General features: G+C 37.5%; 2 protein-coding genes and 1 long non-coding RNA gene across 3 annotated transcripts in view; 2 read left to right on the top strand and 1 right to left on the bottom strand.

Moving 5' to 3' along the window:
• Nucleotides 1-3,339: 3,339 nt before the first annotated feature.
• LOC140153498 (scavenger receptor cysteine-rich domain-containing protein DMBT1-like) overlaps nucleotides 3,340-24,388 on the bottom strand; it is a 51,443-nt gene continuing 30,394 nt past the window's right edge. The window contains exons 8-10 of the mRNA XM_072176262.1: nucleotides 5,497-5,811; nucleotides 4,433-4,765; nucleotides 3,340-3,757 (exon numbers count right to left, since the gene is read on the bottom strand). Coding sequence (XP_072032363.1) covers nucleotides 3,423-3,757; nucleotides 4,433-4,765; nucleotides 5,497-5,811 — 983 coding nt within the window. The 3' untranslated portion in view covers nucleotides 3,340-3,422. The remainder of the gene's footprint in view (nucleotides 3,758-4,432; nucleotides 4,766-5,496; nucleotides 5,812-24,388) is intronic.
• LOC140151932 (uncharacterized) lies at nucleotides 7,153-8,403 on the top strand. Its single transcript, XR_011859001.1, has 3 exons — nucleotides 7,153-7,409; nucleotides 7,952-8,008; nucleotides 8,365-8,403. It is a non-coding gene; the product is annotated as an uncharacterized lncRNA (long non-coding RNA).
• On the top strand, nucleotides 8,986-23,283 carry LOC140153497 (uncharacterized). Its single transcript, XM_072176261.1, has 12 exons — nucleotides 8,986-9,176; nucleotides 9,388-9,508; nucleotides 11,194-11,286; nucleotides 13,782-13,939; nucleotides 14,744-14,829; nucleotides 15,365-15,553; nucleotides 16,047-16,171; nucleotides 17,485-17,521; nucleotides 18,217-18,365; nucleotides 18,966-19,107; nucleotides 20,718-20,802; nucleotides 21,364-23,283. Exons 1-12 carry the CDS (start codon nucleotides 8,986-8,988, stop codon nucleotides 21,566-21,568), a joined length of 1,581 nt encoding a protein of 526 aa, XP_072032362.1. The 3' UTR covers nucleotides 21,569-23,283.

The following is a 24,388-nucleotide window of genomic DNA, read 5'->3' as shown; positions in this document are numbered from 1 at the left end:
CATGGTTGAAAATCAAGGATGCAAAAATGTATGTAAATAGACGTAATCAATCAGAAGTTATGTAATATGCTCAAAGTCAAATTCTACCTATAAATCAGCTTATAGAAAACATTAAGTGTTTTGATAAAGAGAATTGGACCAAACCTGCACAAAATATCAGCTTTTTCAGTTAATAAAATATTTGAATCAACAGTTGAAAAGATCTAATGACTAGTACATAGTCTTGATAGCTATTTCCCAAGCCTGCTTGGGACAAGCAATAAAAGCTAGAATTGTGACCATTATTATGATAATTATAGTAATTTCATAAATGCGAGAGGAAAAATGCAATTGTCTCAAAAACATGTTGCTAGCAAGTTTTGAATATATTATGTTAGTAAATGAGGTATTTGAGGGCCTACATCATTTCTCAAGATTGTTTTGAAATGTGCACATCATTCAATTTGTAATACCGTATTCATTCCAATAAGCGTCCAGGGCGCTTAACAAAGTCATTTTGGGTGGGCGCTTATTTTTTACCTGGTTTACCTAATTTTTCTTGAGGGGCGATTATTAGAGATGAATTTACGTACGTTATAAAACGGTCCTGAGACGTTCTAGTAGCTTTTCTGATGTAGAAAATGTATTGCAAGTTTACACCGGATGTGTAGTCCTCCAGTTATTTCACTATATCAACATCTATCTGTCACTTCAACATTAATGGTACCCTTTAGCAAATTGAATATACCCTGGGTGGGGCAGGCGCTTATTGGGGCATGGGCGCTTATTGGAATGAATACGGTACCTGTTTTGATCTTTTATCAGCAAAACATAGTCACAATGAATGTTCTTGTGTTTCATAAAAACAACACCCAATACCCCTTTCCTTTGAATGAATGCAATATGCGTATCAATGAGTTATTCCATTTAGAATCCACACCCCCACTGTAATATCAATTGAGTTGCACCTTATGTTCAATCCAGCTGGAAATAGGCTGGTCCATTTAAAATCCTCACTCCCCCTGTGGAAGATTTTGGAAATTTCTTTCACAGGAGGAGTATGTATTTCAAATAGAGTGAGCCCATTAGGCAGCTCCATTTCAATTTCATACACCCTCTGAGATAGATTTAACCTAAATCATCAATGTTTCAAATGGAACAGCCTAAAGTGTTCATTCCATCTGAAATTCATTCTCCCCCTGTGGAAGATATCTTCTCACAGGGGTAGTGTGGACTTTAAATGGAATGGCCCAATATCTGCTAGTTTTATGCTGAATTCCAGTTGAAAGTTGTTGAAATTTCTAAAAAATCCAGCTGAATTGTACACAATTTGGCCTTGAACAAGAATGTTATTTTGAATTCCAAAATCTTCCACACTTTTCCACTTTTTATTGATGAAAATTACTGGATAATTTAAATATTTCAAACTCATGAATGTGGTTGGAATTCCAAAATCTTCCTCGGTAGGGGTGTGCATTTTAAATGGATCAGCCCAACATGAGCATAATGATCTGACTTTGACTGAATATTTCATAATGCCTAGAAAGAGTTGAAGCTAAATGCAAAGGACATAATATTAAATGTATAATGCCTACCCTGAAAAAACTATTAAACTTGTAATCTATTTAATTTTAATTCTATTAAAAATGGCAATGATTTAGAAAAAATTACTTCTAAAATGGCAATAATGTATACAACAGTTAAGAACCTATAGTAATCAATACGATAATATTTCCAAATGTACAACATAATTACATTGGTTTATATAATCAACAAAATATTATAGATTTACATGCAATATATGATATAAATACACTGCAAGCAAATAAATAGAGTGATAAATTATTATAATTCAAATTCATATAGCACATTATTAAAACTTCAAAATATATAAACAAATATGTATGATTCTCAATATAAAAAATATGGAAATAATCATGATTTATTGCACAAAACAAAAAGTTCACAACCACTTTCTCAAGCAATGCCTGTAATTATGATTACATTATTTTATAGTATGTTTACTCATGGCAAGTATGTTGCGTCGATGCGTTGAGGCAGCTGTTTTGCAGCCAAAACTATTCAACGTCTTTAAAGAGGAAGCCCCGCCAGAGCAGTTCTTCTGGGGTGAATCAAACATCCAGGGAGTGAAATGTCCTTCATCATGTTTAGAAAATGTTGCCAAAAATGACACTGGCATGGTAAAAACATAGGCATTAGCTAAGTCACTTGTCAATTGTCACTGATTGATTTGATAACCAGGCAGGTTTGGTTCACCCCAGAAGAACTGCTCTGGCAGGGCTTCCTCTTTAAACATGCGTGCGTAGTTGTTTTGTGCACAAAACTATTCACCCTCTTAATGTGTGTGTACGCGCCAGCGCTTACAACAAACGCTCATGATTTGAATCAGTACTTGCCAAGAGTAAATATTTACAATAAAGTAAGTTCCTGTGGGTAGTACTATGATGGTGATGTACTTGATAGCTGATTTGGTAGGTACCTGGTGGGTACCACATTTAGAAACTGACTTGGCAATCATTGGTAATAACATAATTTTTACATATTTTTAAACATGTGTACATGACAATTATGTTAATTTAAGTCTATTTTTTTAGCACTTTCCTCATGGTGAACAAACCTTAAACTCCCGGCTTAAACTACCCGGTACCCAAGCAGGTACTACACAGGTACCACTCACTACCATGTTGTGAACACTTGTTTAAGAAACTGGCTGTGTAATCAAATACTTCAAGTTAAATTCTCAGCATTCTCTGCTGTTTCAGCAGATCAAAAATATACTCAATTTAATAATAATAATATTTTAATGTAGATAGAAATAGATATACATACATAATATTACAAATACAGTTGATCGCTTGGAATCAATTATCAACAAAGTCAAGAAATATATCAGAAACCAGGGAATCTTCCCTGTTGAAACACAGGCCACGGAGAATTTATTAGTTGCATGGTCAAAACAATGATTTGATGGCATATATTTCGGGGTTTCCATTAGTAAACACAGCATTGCAGTTTAAATCAGCTTGGGTTGTATACTTGGATCCTTTTTTATCAAAATAAAATTAATTGTTCTTTGCAATTTAATAGCTTTTTTTTCTTTAACTTTGTTTTTCAAAGTTCATTTCCTGCATTTGAAATACATAAACTTTCATATTCATATAGTAACAAAATATGCACCTCAGCAAAGAAATATTTCATTTTTCCTGAGCCATAAATGTACAAGTTGCAAATTTTATGATTTTGTCAAACTTTAATGTGACGTTTGTATGACAATATTAATAGTATTGAACAACAACCTTATATCTATCATTAAAATTCATATTGCATTAGTACTTTCCCCTCAAGTTCACTGCACTGTGGCTGTTCTACTCACTGTGCCCCTACCCTCTGGGCATGAATACAATAGCTGGGATATTATAGTTCTACACAGGAACTGCACCGGAGACGGAATTCATTTCTATCGTACTCTGTGGGCTATCCTTAGTGTCGCTGCCTCCTTGCGTTTCCGTCTGCGTTTTGTCAACCTCGTCGGTCTGATCATCATCACCGTCGATTAACTCTCCTTCTCCTTCCCCTTGTTCCACATCCTCCTGCGTTCCCGCTGTGTAGGTGGCCGTCGCTAATCCGGCTTTAGTATCTTCTATTTTCTGGTCGTGTTTGTTTTTTAAGTAGGCCATAAGGTGAAGAATGATGAGCGCAATGACGACTACGCCAAGTACAACGCCGAGTTTGTGCAAGGCATTTACGCCAATCACATCTGTTGACAAAACAACGACAACAACAAAATTCATCAATTGTTTTGCTTTTTGAAAGGTATATAGTGTTAAGTGCATACTTTACAATGGGTCACAACATCATCAACACCACTATTCATTGAACAAAGAACTCAACATTTGCGGACAGGTCTTTCTCCTGCTATGGACCCCGCATCTGGAACAAACTGCCTGATGAACACATCAGAAATGCAGAGTCCATTGTAATTTTTAAGAAAAACTGGTTAAACATCATCTGTTTGGAATTACGTAAGCATTAACCTGTAGGGCACTCAACTTTAGAAGTGATGGTATGTGCCTGTAAATAGGCCCCTTTTTTAAAGTTGAATATACCTGATGATCCCCCCTTTTTTTAATTATACCCAATGACCCCCTTTTTTCTAGAATTGTATCATCAAAATGCCACAAAATAATGCAGAAATTTTCAGCAAATTTGTATTGTAAATTTTGCAACAAGAAATAGAATATTCTATTATGATTTTAGGGGGGTTTGGACCCCACCTAAAATTTAGGGGGGTCTTAACCCCCAACCTGCTTCCGCCGCTTATGTTAATAATAATGATCATCCACTCAAACTCAGTAAAATAAATTTATTCTTTCAAAATACCCACATGTTCATTAGTGTACCATTTCCAGCACCTACCGATAAATGCTCTTACCTGCGCATTTGAGGGTTGCATACTCCCCGCTTGGACATTCTTCTACTCCATACTCGCGAGTACACTGTACAAGTTCTGTGACATGAGGACGACAGTTTGCCTGGAACGGCAATAAGTCGATTTTGGCCTCTTTCTTTGAAACGGTGTAGTTTGCAAAAGTCTGCACAACCTCTGCAATGAGGCTGGGATCGTATCCCAACTGGCTGCATAATATCATGGCGGTTGAATTGTCAAAGTAGTCGGCACACAAACCGTGCCACTTGTTGTTGTACTTGATCTCCACCCGCCCGGCTGCGTAATGTCTTCCTCCGTTCAATCGGACATCTAATGAGTCTGGGGGGCAAAAAGAATGGTTGCTATAAATGGTGTTCTCAAAACAGGTAAAGGGTGTGCAGTGATTGCATTGCACCACAGGGTGGACATGGGGGAAACATCCACAGTTAGAACTGAGAACTCTTTCCCCCACCAAATGCCCCCAGTAAAAACCCAAAATTATGAAAAAAAAATCTGCTCTTGCATCAATTTTGCCCCCAAATTTTTGAGTTTTTCCTCACCTGTAATTCACTTCCCCCTATGCCACCCACAAAAAAAAAAAATTTCTGGTGCCCCCAGGGTTGCTGTATTTGTCAGTAAAGCTGATACAAACATCTTGCTATACAGAAGGTGCAGCTTGATGGATAGGCCGTGATATACATTTCAGGCATGCATGATACAGGGGGTGTCAGGAGGGATGTGCCCCCCTTAGAAGTTGGAAAAGTTTTCAGTACCCCATCTTTAAACTACTATTGGTTATTACTGTTTAATTAGCCAATTTCACATGGCTGTGAGGATGCATAAAAATAAGTATTGGGTTTGAATATATAAGGCACTTTTCATGTAAACTGGATTTCCAGGTAGGGATTGCCTCTTAGCCTTAGCCCTAAAATAATCATAGATCGATGATGGTGCATCTTGGAAAAGAAGTGATCCCTGTAGCCATCATAAAAAGTAAGTCCAGATGAACAGTTTAAAATGGTCAATTTACGTCCATATCCCTGGATGATTCAGGACACTCTCAAACATACCTTTTGCACATTGTGCCTCTGCATACTCATAGGTCTCGATGCAGTCATGTACTCCATAGACTCTATCGCAGTCTGATAATCTGATCTCAGATCCGCTACAGTTCACTTTACTGAGAAGATAGCCTCTGTCTTGCCCGGAGGCTAGTTTGGTACCAATTGAGGTAGCCTTTGAATAGCCCAGCTGATGGCATACAACCTGAGCATCTGCTAAATCCCATCGATCTGGGCAGATACCCCACCACTGGCTTGCATAGTAAACCTCCACTCTTCCGTGTGAGGAATCTCTACCTCCTGATAATCTTAACTCTTGGAATTCTGAAAAAAAAAACAGCGAGAAAAAAAAAACCCATGAGGAGTTAGGAGTGATGAAAACAGGATTAAGGTTCAGGTTAATTTTAATATTTTTTTTACACCAAAAGTGCAGGAGGCACAAAGTCAAGGCAGTAGCAGGCAGCCGTCCAATAACCCAATTTCCAGCCCAGTCAAGAAAAAGTAATAACATTTTTTTTAATCTGAACAAATTTAGTGAGTAAAATGACCTAATTGGGCAGAAAATTAGTACATGAACATAATTATAGAATTTTACCTTTAAACAAGAAGAGTCTTTAAAAAAGACACAGTTCACGGATCAGGTGTATATAGTAATTGAAGTAAGCACATAAATGAGTTGGCCAGTGAGTGAATCTCAGTCAATCTTTCATTTACTTATTGGCTGGATTGTTGTTTAATTATTTATAAAACTAAGCCTTAATATAATAATCTAAGCAATTATATAATTTAATATTCCTTAGATAATTTTCACACATTATGTACAGATCGCAGTGCAGTGTAACCATGGTAACATCCCAGGTAATATTATAAGCTATTATACCAGGGATATAAATAAAATGTAGTTTATATTATTGTTGTGTCAGACCTTGAACATGTTCAACTGGAAGTAACTACACATAGGTAAACAGCATTGTATTATAGTGGTACATTTTTTTTGTGATTTGAAAAGTTCGGAGTCTTGCAGTTTCTTGTCTTTGTGATTGCAAAAATTTACACCTTAAAGTCCATGAGTAAATTATATTTTTGCAAGCTTTTTAAATTTGTGGTTCTAGAATTAACCAGCATAAGGCATGAAAATAAAAATATGTGAAAAAAATCCCCATTATACAGTGTTATTGCATATCTTCCGGGTCTATGGTTATTGACACACAGTCACTTGTACAGTTAAATATATGTGTGCTGGCATATCGACCGTACGCTGCTGGTAGCTCAGTACGGATATAGTCTATGCAATACACACACAATGTCTGTATTCACCAGCTAGCATGTGATTGTGAGAGAAATCATTTAACAACAAGCAACATATGATCAGTTTCCAATAATGGATTATAAATACAACATATTGATAGCTTTCCAATCGCAAAAATCAAGGTGTGAAATAAAATCACAGATTGTAATGTCCGGGTGTATTGTAACTGAACTCTGAACTATTATTATGGAGCTTGAGATTCCACTTGTCCGAAATTATCTGATAAACAAGATAAGAAGAGCCAGCATCTGATTGCAGTTATATATTGATCGTTTGTGGACTTAGCCCAGCCAGACCCACCTGATATGATGCACAATAACTCTTGACTATGTTTTAAACTATTGTTTATATGTACCGTTGCGCGGTGTTTACTTAACATCAAAATCCAGTGATCTTTCATCATCAGCGAATCCCGCAGCGCATCTACTAGGCCTGTGATCATTTGGATACCATCAATAGCATTATGGATCTACGATCACCGCAAATCGTCTCTGCAGTATTGTGTATACTACTGTTTTATTGGACCTTCCTGAGGAGAAGGAAACAATTGCGACTGATAAAACGAGAGCCAGGATGCTATGATAAGCCGCCAAGATACAATGTTACTGCGCCTGTATGTATATACCAGTGGTTTTTATATGACTTAGTAGGCTTGTTTGCTCAGTATGTCCACAACCACATATTCACTGTCTTCAAACTTTAAATACAAATTTAACAATGTATATGTATGCTCATAATGTGTGTATCCTCCGTGCAGGGATCAATGGTTAAAGCATTCCAAAAGGCCTATGCATCCCTTCACAATGTTCAAATTGAGTTTATCCCAGTTCTAACAAGGTGGTTTGGGTTGGAGGTGCCAGAGGCAGATCCAGAATTGTCAAAGGGGGGGGGGGGGCACAGAAGCTAGAATTGGCTGAAATTAGACTGATTTGGCATGATCTTTCTAGATTTCAGCTTTATTTCCTTTTTGGGGGGGTGCACTGGATCATATATCAGCCCCTAGGTGTACTACATGGGGTGCACTCAGGGTGCAGGATGTTGTGGGATTTGCCTCAAGAGTCAAAACCATCAAATTGGAACATCAGTTTCATATTTTTGGTAACAAATTCACACCGAAATATTGATTTTGCTTATTTTTCATAATCTTGTATACAGGATATGCCCAGAGTGACAGGTTTGGCTATAAGGATATCAGCATACCTCTTCACAACTGTAAGTTATAGCAGGGATTAAGTCAAATCTCACTGCCCTGGTTATAGAAAGATAAATCTAAAAAAAAAGTGTACTTCGACCACAAATTTGACCTGAACCTATGAAAATATGCCCTGTAGTGAATTGCAGAATACTGTTATAGTTCCATATATCCAGTGACAGCACCAGGATTTTTTTTTTTTTTGGGGGGATAAAGTGAATTTCAGGGGGGAAATCAACAAATTTGGTGCAAAATTGCCGCAAAAAGGGGAAATTTACATGATTGAGGGTTTTTTTTGCCAAATAACCACTTTCTTTATTGGTTTATTCTCTCTTTCTTTCTCTTTCTATCTGTCTCTCTCTTTCTCTCTCTGCAGAGACTTGGTAAATATTTATTGGTACCCAACTCACATCGGTAAGTAGTAAAACAATAAAGACAACAACAACAATCACACAAACATTCAAAACATTGTAATTAAAGTATAGCTTTTTAAATGTTCAAATTAGATTTGGTGTATCCTTGTTTAAAAGGTGCTTCCCTTTTCACTACTAAAGCTTTGCTCATATTTTTCGGCTTAAGCCAATTTATTATCATTATTATCATCATTATCATCATGATCATCATGACCATCATCATCATTCTGCTGCCTGTCAAGGGACGTAGCCATTCTTTTACAGCGGAGGAGCAAAGCCAAATTTTATCATAATTGTCATGAGATCATCATCATCATCATCAACAACATCATCAGCATCATCATCATGCTGCTGCCTGTCAAGGGGTGTAGCCATTCTTTTACTGTGGAGGAGCAAAGCCAAATTTTCGTCCCCATTTGTCAATTTTTTTGTCTCATAGTGGGGGAAGCCAAATTTTCGTTCCCATTTGTCAATTTTTTGTCTCATTTTAATGACACTTTACTCCTTGCCATCCCCATTTTATCCCTTAAAATTACTTGAAGATTACGGTCTTATCATTCTTAAATGTCTGATGTTCCAGGAGGATGGGTTTCACCATGATAGAGAGATTACGCATTGATGAGCCTCCTACCTATCAACCTCGTATTCCTTTTGAAGGACCTATATCTGATGGAGCACCTGTTGATGTGGAACCACTGATAGCCAAGGAGGAGTCACTAGCAAAGACTGATGGCTTCAGATTTGTGTCAATATCGGATTACTACCATAAATATAGGTATGTCAATATGGTGGAATTAAATGATTAGAACCTTCAAAACCTTCCCGTTTCCATATCTTCAATACGAAAGGTCAAAATTTTCAATTGATCGTCGCCTTTTCATCCCAGCTACATACACTTTAAGTACATATCATTAGATAAACCACCAAGTCTATTTTAAATATATCATTTATAAAGTTTACTTTGAGGACTGATTACTTTCTCTCAGATCTGGTGCGTTGACCCCAAATGAAGTTGCTGAGAATGTCATCCGAGCCATGAATGATTCAGAAAAATTGACTCCCAAAATGAGAGCAATGATACAATGGAATGAAGACGAAATAAGAAAAGTAAGGACAGTTTAAAAAAAAAAGTGATATACATGATTTGATAAACCTGTAGAATTTGACCTCTTTAAGAGAACAGACTCCAGAAGACACCTGAGTGTTGAGTGGGCCAAGCTTAGCCTATTCGCCAGGGGTGCAAATTGTGATTTCTTCCTCAGGAGCAAGGTGTTCGGCTCAAGATTTCCTCAATCATACATGCATAAAATAAATTTCTGAACTTCAAAAGATTAGAATGTTAACATAGCGTGAATTTTTAGAGCGACTGTATGTTAGGTCTTCGAGCTTCCAAAGAAAATGACAATGTGCGCGCGTAGCGCACAAAAATTTGGTATTTTACACTAGTTTGGGGTCAATTTTGGTCGGACAGAGGCTCCTTTTTCCTTTTATTTTCCTTTACCCCCTTTCCTCTTTCATTTTTTGTCAGAGGAACACAACTTGTTTAGTGATATTTATATGGTTCTTATTTTTAAATTCCTTAATATTTTCCACTTTGTCTTCTTCTCAGTAGCATTAGTATTGATACTAAGTACACTGAATTCCTTCATGACTTTTGTTCCCATAAAATCCTCATTGCTGCCTCTCTATAAATTTCCTCAGGTATGATTGCCGCCTCTCTAAATTTCCTCAGATATGAGCCCTGTTTCCACCTGTCTTCATCCAACTTCTTTTTTCCTGTTAAATTACATTGAATACCTCCTATGGTGATGAATTGTAAATTTTCCTCATATCCCATTTCCATATTCTAACACCAGAGGATGATTTAAGGAAGCCCCATCATGCACTGTAAAAGTGTTATCACGCGAGTTTCAACTGCCACTTTACTTCTCAAATCCCATTGAATTCTGTGCAAAAGATGTTGTTTTAGAATTGTGTGTGTGTGTGTGTCATTATTACTTGGTCGATTTCAGAACAAAAGTGATGTATGCACGAAGGACACCTTCTGTAGATAACATAAAATGTGAAATCGACTGACATTTTGAATGTGTTTTTATTGTAAATATATCAGTCCAATTTCAAATTTTACCATACATGTGTATGCAGTGGTGTCATGTTCACTCACGCAGCTGTGCTAACCGCAAGTTCACCCCAGTGGAGTGATGGGAAGTGCTTCAATCATCCTCTGCATGCACCTTCCTCCTTTTTGCTCTTATTTCTTGAACAATAATGTGAATTCCTCCAAATTTTGCACAACCAGTGTCTTTAAAGATATCCTCTCTTCCATTCAGTAGCTTCACTTCCTCACAGCTATCCCCTATTATCTTGTACCTCACTCTTCTTCTTTTTCTTTCCTCTTTTCCCTCTTCCTCTTCTCTTTTCTTTCCTTCTCTCTCCCTCCTTTTTCCTCTTTCTTTTTTCTTCCCATGGCATTATTTCCTCAATTTTGACTCTCATTTCCTAGGAGCGGTGCTCCCCGCTCCCGCACAATTTGCATCCCTGCTATTCGCTGTCGTAGTGCACATCAGTAACCATTGGTTACTGCTCCAAGCCTGGGCTCACACACCTGTTCCGAATTTTGATATGCCATAGGCTTTGCACAATGGGCATAACACATAACTCCACAAATTATGTGCAGAAGCCTCTAAACAGTAAGTTTAAAAGCCTAATGAATGTTTTTATATATTAATACCAAAGATACATTGCCAATCATTATCAAATTGATCAAATTATCCCCCCCACCCCCTCCCCAGATGGCTGCAGCATCTACTGAACGTTTCCAACAAAACAAACCTCTTTCTGTGATGGATGGAGTCCCAGTCTCAATCAAGGATGAATTTGAAGTCGTAAGTATAAAATATTTTCTGCGGTAGTAAATTAATTTTACTTTCCTAAATGATCAGTTAATAGATATGGAGTGGAGTGTATGATTATAATGCATTTTTCCTGTCTGTCTTAATGGGAAGGAGGGATATTACAGAGGGAATGCTCCCTCTGTAATATCCAATATGTTGGTGAAACCAGCAAAAAGGTGCAGGATCGCATGAGAGGTCACCGGAGTGATATCAATTGCAAGCACACAGACGAAAACCATCCAGTTGCAACTCATTTCAATCAACCCGGACACACACTTAATCACTTTAAAGTCACTGGAATTGAACATTGTTTTGAAAAACCAAACTCACACAGACAGAACTGTGAAAACTACTGGCAACACCAGTTAAAATCATTCAAACCACTGGGCCTAAACATAAAAAACCGCACGTATATAATTTCTTCTCGCATCACAGTAGTGTCTCTAGTTTTTTATCACCTAGCACCTCCGTTGAAGGCTTAGCGCTACACACTTAAAACTACGGGGTCAAAAAATGACCCAAACGGGGTCATTTTTGACCCCAGCATAATTATCAACTAAACACCATACCACTAACGGGTCATTTTGACCCCATTGGTCGAGGTCATTGCAATGACTACGTATTTGGGTCAAATAGTAACCCCATTGGGGTCAAAATATTACCACATTTCGGGGTCAAATGAAATGACCCCTTCAAAAGGGTTGCCTTATTGGGTTACTTAATGACCTCATTTCGGGGTCAAATGAAATGACCCATTTGAAAGGGTTGTTTTATAGGGTTACTCAATAACCACATTTAGGGGTTGTTTGGATTTTTTTAGTAGGCCTATGGTCATGCTGGTCCCACCAGGACAATAAGTGTGTTTCTGCACAGAGAAAGCATTACATAAACAGCAAACTGCAAAATGCATCTGTGTATCACACTCACACACAGTCAGTCATCGCCTATGACAGTTCACGTATTATAAGCTTACATGATATAAGCTTATAACAACTGCAGCCAAAACACCAGCCACGACAGCATGAAATTGGAATGAATCTGCGTGCATAGACAAGGGTCTATGCATCCTTGCAGTCTCACTTTTCAACTAACTTTTCATATTCCATCATGCAGACAAGCACACGCGACAATCCGCTGAGCTGCACAATCAGAACAAATATGGCGCTGATGTGACCATTGAGCCGATGCACACCGTGTGTGCAAATAGTTCAAATGCAAGTCATTATAAAGTTGACAAATTGGGTAACCCGGTCAAAAAATTAGTTTTATTTATTAATCAACAAACATTAATTGCAGCTCATGTTTAAACTCATTTATGAATTGAGATTTTCAAAGCGGAAGATTGAAACTGATATCAATGCGCGACGGTATCGGCAAAATGACCACTAAGTTTTTGACCACGTTCGTCGTGGCTAAAATGACCTCGTGAATGTGGTCAAATTAAAACAGTACAACCCCCTTGAAGGGTCAAAACAACCCCAAACGTGGTCAATTCAAAATGACCACGGAAAATATAACCCCGTAGTTTTTAGTGTGTAGCTGAAAGCTAAGGTCAAAAAACTAGTTGTTTTTGAACTGTTTAATATTATAAATGCATTTAAGCATGTATAAAAAACCCATATTTCCTTAAAACTATGGTTGCTCAGAACATTATGTAACTACTCAGTCAAACTGAGAAAATTAGAGGTGCAAAGATGCGTATAATTGCAATAAAATGACAATAAGAAAAAAATCACACAAGGCAGCCTTTTGAGATACGACAGTATGTGATGCTGACGATGAACTAATCATCCAACACTATAAAACAACCCTTTATAGAGCAGCTAAAGAGGAAGTCGTTATTCAAGGGTACCATGATCCACAAACTGAGCCTCTACTCTCAGATGTGCCCGGCCCCCAACTCAACACAAAAGTTGGCAACCATGAGAGTTACCAAATCTTTCAAAGACCCCCTTTGCAATGATTTTTCATCAAATTTACCCCCCTTTTTCATGCAAAATCGACGACAAAATGTGGTCAAAAACAACCCCTTTTTTGTGGCTTTCAATGACTAGAATTTCAAACACACCTTTTCAATTACACTAAATATTGACATAAAATTACCGGATTTTCCCAAGTATCCCTTTTATCCAAATTTTGCGGACAGTGCAAATTAAATACTCCCTATTTTACTGATTTCAAGGTCGAATTTCGCGGACAGTGCAAATTAAATACCCCTATTTTGCCAATTTTGTGGTCCTTGCTACTGGTAAGGCTATTTGGTAACTCTCATGGTTGCCAACTTTTGTGTTGAGTTGGGGGGGGGCCTAGCAGATGTGTAACTGAGTTAGACAGCAGAAAGAGTTATTCCATTGAGTTTGCATCTTTGTCTTCACCTCAAACCATGTTAGTTTTTTTTTAACTATTATTTACACATTTTTGAGTCTTCTGCAGATTTTCTCTTCTTCCCTGATAACATTTTCTGACCTGTTTATATTTTATTCTAGATTCCATACATTCTACGAGTTGGGACATCAATGCGTGGCACAAAAGGTACTGTGGACGCCACACTGGCTGCCAAACTGAGATCTGCAGGAGCTATTATAATAGGCACAACCAACATGCATGAACTGGGCACAGGAACAACTGGCAATAACATCAGCCCGTTAGTATTACAAACAATTGGAAGTAAAATTAAATTGTAGAGTGAACTTTATAATGGTTGCGTCCCCACCATAATCCTAACCACCCAACTCCAATGTTAATCCCATCATCACATTTTAACAGGCATGATAATACATTTCAATAAAAAAGACCCAGAATATTCTGAAGAAAAAAAAAAGGATGTAAAAATATGGCAAAAATGCTCAAAACAGGCTAAAAAGAACACAGAAATTTGGGGAAAAAAAAAAGAAAAAGAAAAAAGAAATCATGTATAAAAGGAAAATACTCATGCCTGTTTTTAATCCTAATCCTAAAACCATAATATTAATCTCTTGGGGTTGGGTAGTTTTTCTCAAGTCCTGTCAAAATGGATCTTTATTTTAATATCACCCCTCCCCCAAAATACCTTAGTTGATGTTCTTTGTTTGGTGCACACATGTACAGGCCCAGTGGCATAGCGCTAGTAACCATGATGGGGGCACCAGGCATGGGGAAGGGGTGCACAAGCCATTTTTCAGCAATTTTCCTATGGGATTTTCTATAATGGCTACATTTTCAGACAGATGGGTGGCACGTAACCCCCTATGATGCTACACCACTGTACAAGCCTGTAGTATGTGCATTGTAAATGCCCTAATGTGCATGTTGTGCTCCATTCACAAGACATACTTCTGGCATGTACATGTGGGCAGCAAACAAACATCAATTCAGCAGCTTGGAGTCTGAAAACTACCAACTTACAACTTTATGCACATTTCGTGGGAGCATGTCACAGATATCCAATCACCGTCCTTATTTTCTACAGATATCATGGCACACCCAGAAACCCCTACAATGTACAACACTACACTGGAGGCAGTTCTAGTGGATCAGGTTCATCGGTAGCTGCAGGTTGGTCCATAATTTCACTATACAGTTTTCACCCTGATGTAGCAGGGACATCAATATGTTGAGGCAGCAGTTTCACACATGCATTTATACACAGCATCTTTTAGCATGTGCGTGTGTGTACACCAATGCTTTGAGCGCGCTCTAGTGATTTGAAGCCACGTCAAATGAAATTGTGTGACGTCACTGCCACATCAAGGCAGTGGCGTATGCAGCACATTGAAAGTGGGGGCCAGGTTGTTCAGTCCCCCCGAATGGAGTCTGATTCGGAGCAAATTTTGAAGTTTTTAACGTTTTCCCCGAATGACCAACAAAAGTGGGGGGAAGGGCAATGGCCCCTGCCCCCCCTTTGCGCACGCCCACTGCATCAAGGTGAAAAATGGTATAGTATTATATACTTTCTACAAATAAATCACAACTGGTATCATGCTTTCGATAATTACAGCTGAGAAATAAAATTACAAAATAGACATTACATAAAATTCATCTATTAAATTCTAAACCTAATTTAAAACTTTTTCACTAAAATTTTTAACAGGTTTGTGTCCAGTTAGTATAGGCACGGATGGCGGCGGCTCTGTACGCATACCTGCCGTCTTTTGTGGTGTTGTTGGTTTCAAGGGAACGTTTGGTCGGTTCTCTGGGGCTGGATGTGCTCCTTTAGCATTTACTGTATCTCATATGGGACCATTGTGTAGTTCTGTTAGAGATGCTGCTATCATGTATGGTAAGTAGAACTTAAGGTTACAGGTCGATAGTCTGAAGGTCATTAGTCCAACTGAAAACCCAATAACTTAGTTATAACCCCAATCCTTAACCTAATCCTAAACTTCACCCTAACCCTAAGCTATAAACTAAGCCATAATCCTAACCCGTAACATAACCCTAACCAAAAACTCAAAACCTAACCATATCTCCAATCTTAACACTTACCCTAACCAAAAACTCAAAACCTAACCATATCTCGAATCTTAACACTTACCTTAACCCTAACCTAACCATATCCTTAACACCAGCTCTAACCTTATTCCCAACCCTAATCCTAACCTAAATGCCTTAACTTTGAACCCTTTTTGGACTAACGACCCTTCAGACTAAATTGTATGGATAATTTAAATTTAAATGATCTCAATTCACAGAATGCACAAACTTAAACAATTACACATTTTATTATAACTTATAACTCCTCATTATTTTATTGTTGTTTCCTTGCTTTTCAGGCCTGTTAGCAGGTCCAGATCTGAGGGACTTCAACTCCATATCCCAACCTCCCATCACTCTTGATGGCTATGAAAACACTGATCTAAAAAGGATCAAAATGGGCATCTATCACCCCTATTTTAAGGTATACTGTAATGATATTGTTTTTATTATTTTGTTACTCATATCAGTAATATCATAAAGAGAGAAATTGCACTGAAAACACTTTATCAATTAAAGCCATATTGTAACATTTACTGAGGAGGATGTCCTCAATAAGTTTAAAAATTCTGATTTTTACACAATTATAATGTACTTCCTTCCATATACATGCTTACCTCAACAGTTGAGTATCAACGCACAGGCTTTATGTGCACAGGGTTTTTTTTTATACCTATGCATGATCCTGGAACCTAGGATAGATGAGTGTATTTTTGAAGTACAGTCAACAGTACCAGGATGATCCCCTGCTCTTTACGAATAGCCTGTGACGTTCTTTAACGTGCACACTACATTAATGTGAGAAAATATGCATGTACACGGACTGACAGCTTAAAGTGCCCTCCAAGCACTAAGCAAGTAGAGTGAAGTGCCTTGCTCAAGGACACAAAGAGCCAGCCGAGCTTAAGCGGACACCCAGAATCGAACCCGGGACCCTTGGGTTCACAGTCTAACGCCTTAACCGATTGGCCATGCTCCCCTCACTTACCTAATAAGTATACCCTGCAAAAAGCCAAACTTTAGGTGGTGTAGTTGTGACAAAATATGAGATATTGAATAAAGTGACAGAGTATGTTTTTCATTCTTATGATCCAAATAATAGTTGAACACATGTATACGCGATATTCATAATACTGTAATGGCATGCGGGAAGGTCATAACAATTCAAAAGGACCGACCTCGGATGCAATCGACAGAGTGACACACATCGGCGACATAGGTGCTGGAATTAAATAGTGATTTTCTGTTCGAGTCAAAATTCAAATGGGACATATCTGACAGTGAAACGAACAATTTGTGAAAAAATACAATTCTATTTCATATGGAAATGTTGCAATACCGTAAAAACACGATAGTTAGCATAATGCATATGTGCTTACTATCGAGCGCTTTTCAAACATGAAGTGCCCCATCCACAAAATTGTACAGGGTTTTGAGCAAATTATTGTGTGTCTCAACCATATTAGCTCAGTTGGTAAAGCGCTGGACTACGTGTACAATTTTATGTTTTAAAGAGCGCTCGATAATAAGCACATATGCTAACTATTGTGTTTTTACGGTAGTGCTCTATTTAAAATGTGGAGCTTTTTACCATGTGATACCAGTTATATTGTACCCTGCTCAGTGTCATTATTGGTCAAGCTTGCGTTCACATCTGATGGAAAATGGTTTAGACCCATTTATAAACAGCTTTAACTCAAGTTTTAATTTCTGCAATCATAATTCCTCACTTTTCAGCATGCTGACCGTGAAATAGTCACAGAATGTAATAAAGGTAATTAAATAATATCTTAAATATTGCAATAACTTGACAAATGTATACAAAATGCAAATATTAATTATTTTTTCATAATATAATTTTGCAGATTGATATGGAACTATAAAAAAAAATAAACATATTTCCCCAACCTTCATTAAAATACAATCCACTCTTTTCCAGGGCCTAGATTTTGATGTGAATTACAGAATCGATTGTCGTAATGATTCACATAAGATTCGTTTGTGAGAATCAACTTCTCTCATTGTATCATACAGTAAGTGCAGTGACTAGGATGGATTTTGATTCTTGCAAACCAAGATGAAATCTAGGCCCTGCTTTTCAAAAATCATTTACTTTTGATTGGGGTATGGATATAACAGTAGCAAATAGCAATAATTCAGGCTTTACATTCAACCCTAACCCCAAACCTTTTGGGAATTACACGCCCTAATTTCTTGAAAATCAGACCACAAAAAATGCCAACATTTAGGCATTTTGCTCCCCCAGATTTCACCAAAAAACAAAAAAAAAATTCCTAATGTCGCCACTGATGCTAACCTTAACTCTAACAATAACCCTAATTAAACTCTCACACTAGCTGTGATTTCCTGATTATTTGAAGACAAAACTCACTAAATTTCCCAGTATTTGTAAACACATTTCTAGCATTGGCATATTGATCATCATTTGCGGTTGTTTTGTTCTTTCAGTTGTGAAATTTCTACAACAGTTGGGAGGTGAAGTAGAATACATTGAGATAGCTGAATTAGAGGAATTGAGACAAGCTCACATCATAGCCATTCTATCAGAGTTTAGAACTGGAATGAAAGAAGACTACACAGAACATCTCACTGAGTTGGTAATGGGCTCTTCCATTTGAAATGCATATACCCTATGGAAGACATGACCTTAATCTTCCACATAATGAGAGTGAATTTCATATGGGGTTACCTGAATGGGTGACTCCATTTGAAATTCACACCCCCTGTGTGGGAGATTAAGGGTATGTCTTCCATAGGACTTTTACCCTTATTGCCTCTCCCCACCCAGATGTACAAATAGGTACTAGCTTTATTCAATTCCAGGAAGGTAACAGACTCACTGAGGAGGTGTAGCGATCCTCCTACAGCAAAATAACATGGAAGAGACAGCACAATTGCTTCAAAAAAGAGATGGGCACTCAAGCCTGTGAACACAGTATCTCCCTTTTAGGGTTGTGTGTCCTGATGTATGTGCAAAAGATAGCATGATTGCATTTGGGAAAATCTGCCATGATAGATGCAGGGTCACTGAAGCTTGTTATTTATATATCTAATCATTGCAAAGAAAAATCCATGTTTTATACAACAACAATAATTGACTTACATTTGTGATTAAATTGCACTCAATTGTAACTTTTGTATTCTTTCTTGAATAACATTCCATCATGTCCTAATAAACAAAACCCTCCCTTTTTCAGAGCCCTGAAGTATCCCTTGGTCTGTCATCAGCATCTTGCATATCTGCATTAACCTATGTAACTGCTAACAAGCAACGCACACGAAGCATCAACTATCTACGAGATCATGTGTTCAACAAAGTGGACGTCATCCTCACACCTGGTAAGTGTCTCCTCCTAACTTCTTTCAACATCTCATGAGAGGTCTGCCTTTTAAAAACTGGTCCTCTTTTGAGGTGTTTTTAGGAGATAGGAGGACCTTAATCTTCCACACAGGGAGTGTAGATTACAATGAAGCCACTCATTCAGATAACCCAATTTATCAAGGTCATGCCTTCTATACGGGGTATATGGATTTCAACTGGAATATAACATTACAGTGGATACACAGACTACTACAGACCATGTATCAACAGTCAAAGTCCCCATGTATTGTATAGTGTGATTTCTCGCATATTCATGAGGGCCGATTGTTCGATCGTGCCGTGTCTAACAATCACGCCAGCGCTGCATGCCTTTGTGTATACATGATAGACCATGAAAATACACGGAAATTGCGTAACAGTCTCGCCTGTCGCATTTCATGGAACAATCGGCCCTCATTATTGGGTGATGCGGAGACTTTGACTGGTGGTACAGCCTCTGTTTTCTCTCTCCTCTGTGAGTAGATAGTACATTCAATCCATGGAACAAAGCCACAATGGGGGGGGGGGGGCTCAAATGCTGGACAGACAGTGTTTGTAAAGGAAAACTGAATTACTGGGGGGATTGCATCACTTATTAGGAAATTAATTTGGAGAAAACCTTCTGACAATAAAATACTATGCTGAGCCATCAGCCTGGGTGGCTCACGCTCCAGTAATTTCAGATGATTGAGCTCAGTAATACATCAAAAAAGCCTTCCAATTCATGAAAACAAATAGATAATCAGCTTATCGGATTAAAAGCTTAGAGGGAAGGTCTTGCTGCTCAGCGAGTGTTTGTAATTATCAGAAGGTTTTCTCCAAATTCATTCTCTAATGGGTGTCAAGTCACAAGCTAAGTATCAAGCCCAGAATAGGAACAACCAGTGGCCTTACAGCTGTCATCTTGACAGAGTCCTATAAGGCCTAGGCCAAAAAAAAAAAAGGTTTGTCTCAAAGCTCGCGCGCACATTTGTAAAATCGTGAGATTTGGAAAAAAAAAAAGAAATGCGAATTTTTTTTATTTAAAAAAAATGTTTAAGTTTGTCCAGAAAATTCGGCGCAAATCAGATTTTTTTTCTCCAAATACCATGAAAAAAGTCGGGAATAAAACAAAAATTGCATTTCGCATTTGTTTTCAAACCACTCGTGAGCTTTGAGACAAACCATTATTTTTTTGGCCTTATTTAGGCATGGGCAAGCAAGGCATTAGGCTATTCCAGTTGAATGAAATCCATACATCCCTATGGAAGATGTGACCTAAATCTTTCACACAGGTAGTGTGAATTTCAAATGGGGTTACCTAAATGGGTGACTCCATTTGAAATCTACACTCCATGTGTGGGAGATTAAGGTCATGTCTTCCATAGTGGTGTATGGATTTCAACTGGAATAGCCCATTAATGCAGTCAGTCAGTGAGCAACATTCCCAGTAGAAACATGCATATTGATGGCTGCCAACAGAGAAGATGTGTAACAAGTCATTTATATTCTCACTCATCATAATATTGTGGCAATTTGACCACAGATATTGGAACATTCCAATATCTGTGATTTGACTAACCTAAACGATTTGATTGTTTGCTTTCAGCTACTGCCATTACAGCACCCAGGATTGAACCACATCATCTGACACATGGGCTTTCAGATCAGAAACTTACAGCAGACTCAATGAGGTAAGCAATCATACAACACCAACAACAAAAATCAATTCATACAAAAACACTAGATACTGAATTAAAACAAAGGCAAGATATCATTTGGGATTTGTGTTAGATTTCACACATTACCTCATGACTAATACCCCGTTTACATTGGGCGAAAGTCGTAATTGTATACACTGAAGTCGTAATCGACTTAATTCGTATCATAAGTGTAAACAGGTACAGTCATAATTAATCGTAATTCAAAAGTCATAATGAGTGAATTTGAATAAGTCGTCATTAATTACAACTTTTCGCTAATGTAAATGAACACGTTGTTGAAATCGTAATTTACCTGCCGTAACCACTGGTAAGAAACGAATTCAATATTCATGAATGCTAATTTGGAATCGAATTCAGCCGATGTAGTGTATACACCCACCAAACGAATTAATCTGCTGTCGTAATTCAAAATACAGCTGAAGTCGATTACGACTTTTGCCCAATGTAAACGGGGTATAATTTACCACTATTCTATGATAAAGCTGACGAATTGGATTTTTCTAAAGCAAACTGTCATCTTCTTTCTTCCAGATATGTTAGTATTGGTAACTTCACCGGTATTCCCTGTTTATCAATACCTGTTGGCTATGACAAGGAAGGCCTACCTATAGGATTCCAAATCATGGGACGATGGTGGGAAGATCATCTAGTTCTACGTATTGGCAATGCGGTGGAAAGTTATATGGAGAATAAGATTAGAAGACCTAAAGTGCATTATGATATTCTGCAAAAGTGATACCTATGAATATTCTGTGCATTGCTAAAAACTGTGAATCTGACCAAATACAGGGTGTCCCAAAAGTTGCACTACCAGTTAGAATATGCATTACTGCTATGAAAGGGTGCAAATGAGTGACAGTTTAAGAAATAAATATGTTTGGTGTGAAAATAGTTGTTCACATTTTCTCAATTAAAATATCGGTCTATTCCTCCCTTGGTTGATCTTTTGGAAGCATTCAAAAACATGGTAAGATGATTTCTTGAACACCCTGTATGATAGTATGCTGCAACATAAGTGGAATGTCTGGCATACACAAATCATGAAATAGTTCTTTAAATGAAAATACTTGTAGTTGTACTTGAATCTTCAGAAGATAGCGAGTAATGTTTAACAGGCTACAGACGCTCATTCAAATAGTGCTATCTTCAGTAGATAGCAAGTAATGTTCAACAAGCTACAAACGCTCATTCAAATTGTGCTATCTTCAGTAGATAGCGAGTAATGTTTAACAAGCTACAGGCGCTTGTTCAAATTGTGCTATCTTCAGTAGATAGCGAGTAATGTTTTACAAGCTGCAGACACTGGTTCAAATTGTGCTATCTTCAGTAGATAGCGAGTAATGTTTAACAAGCTGCAGACACTGGTTCAAATTGTGCTATCTTCAGTAGATAGCGAGTAATGTTTAACAAGCTGCAGACACTGGTTTAAATTGTGCTATCTTCAGTAGATAGCGAGTAATGTTTAACAAACTACAGACGCTCATTCAAATTGTGCTATCTTCAGTAGATAGCGAGTAATGTTTAACAAGCTAGAGGCGCTCTTTCAAATTCTGCTATCTTCAGTAGATAGCGAGTAATGGTTAACAAGCTACAGACGCTCGTTCAAATTGTGCTATCTTCAGTAGATAGCGAGTAATGTTTCACAAGCTACAGGCGCTCGTTCAAATTGTACTATCTTCAGTAGATAGCGAGTAATGTTTAACAAGCTACAGATGCTCGTTCAAATTGTGCTATCTTCAGTAGATAGTGAGTAATGTTTAACAAGCTACAGACACTCGTTTAAATTGTGCTATCTTCAGTAGATAGTGAGTAATGTTTAACAAGCTACAGACGCTCGTTCAAATTGTGCTATCTTCAGTAGATAGTGAGTAATGTTTAAGAAGCTAGACGCTTGTTCAAATTGTGCTATCTTCAGAAGATAGCGAGTAATGTTTAACAAGCTACAGACGCTCATTCAAATTGTGCTATCTTCAGCGAGTAATGTTTAACAAGCTACAGATGCTTGTTCAAATTGTGCTATCTTCAGTAGATAGCGAGTAATGTTTCACAAGCTACAGATGCTTGTTCAAATTGTGCTATCTTCAGTAGATAGCGAGTAATGTTTAACAAGCTAGAGGCGCTCTTTCAAATTGTGCTATCTTCAGTAGATAGCGAGTAATGTTTAACAAGCTACAGACGCTCGTTCAAATTGTGCTATCTTCAGTAGATAGCGAGTAATGTTTAACAAGCTACAGACGCTCGTTCAAATTGTGCTATCTTCAGTAGATAGCGAGTAATGTTTCACAAGCTACAGGCGCTTGTTCAAATTGTGCTATCTTCAGTAGATAGCGAGTAATGTTTCACAAGCTACAGACGCTGGTTCAAATTGTGCTCCAAAACAGAGTATAATCTTCTACAGTTGAAACATGTAGATTTTGTACTTGTTTGTCTATTTTAAATAAAACAATTTTATCCACTGATCACAAATGTCGCCTGCTTTCGAGTTCTCTACTTTGGCTGTTATACTTGTGGCATATATTAGTTTTATATAGTTAACAATACATATAACATATGTTTGGCCTTGTAAAATTCAAGAAGGACCCACAAATTGTTAACAACTAGACCAAATGACCCCTACTCCATACTCCAATATTATCCTGTTTTGCCAAATGAAACATAGCTAAATTTCAATCCTTTAGTTAGTTATAACTGGCAATAAATATTTTAATATCTGGTCAATTTTTGGAAACATGCATTTTTAGGGTGTTTTTTGTATGCTGTGACAATGAAAGTAAGCTTCCACGACCGGAAGGGCAACATTGGTATAGTACCTTAAAACACAAAATTGAGGCCAAATATGTGCGTATTTCCATCAAAATGTGTGTATCACGTCATTGTAGGATGTTATGTAAAAGCTGAGATGTTCTTGCTGCCAATGGATGCAAAAAAAATCACTTGAATTTTGTTCCGTGATGTGTAAGCTATCCCACAAAGCAATGCGTTGAGAACCCGATTTTGGGAGGTGAAAAGCTTTAAAAATACGGATTGAGTTAAAAAAAAGTGAAATTTGTGGAAAACCTACACTGTCAATCTATGTGCAAAAAAAGATATATTAAATTTAAAGAGTGTTGCTTCATCACCAAACAGTTCAAATAACCCCATGCACAGACTTGGCAATAGCTCGTTCTTTTAGGGCCTCGGCACATGTATTTTCAATGGCGACGCTACTGTTCAGTGCCCCCTGAAGCCTAAAGACCTGTACTAATACTAATTTTAGATTTTGCCTTCTAATTTCTGGAAAACAAATTTTCTAATATCAATTATAAACAATTATCAAAATTAACATAAAATCTAAATTTATGAGCCAACTCATAGTCTATACTCCAAAATTTGAATGCTTAGACTTGTGGCAAGTCTTTGAATTTTGTAACTGCAATTGTAAGAAATCATGCAAAATTGCATGTTTTGGTCCATTTTTTCCCATCAAATTGCACAAATATCCAAAATTTGACTTTTATTGTCAGTTGGAACTAGCCTAACTAAAGGATTAAGATTTAGCTATGTTTATTTGTCAAAA

This window comes from Amphiura filiformis, chromosome 5 (assembly GCF_039555335.1).
Source record: "Amphiura filiformis chromosome 5, Afil_fr2py, whole genome shotgun sequence".
Taxonomy (NCBI): domain Eukaryota; kingdom Metazoa; phylum Echinodermata; class Ophiuroidea; order Amphilepidida; family Amphiuridae; genus Amphiura; species Amphiura filiformis.
Note: the sequence above shows the minus strand (reverse complement) of the source record. Positions and strands in the feature narration are given on the sequence as shown.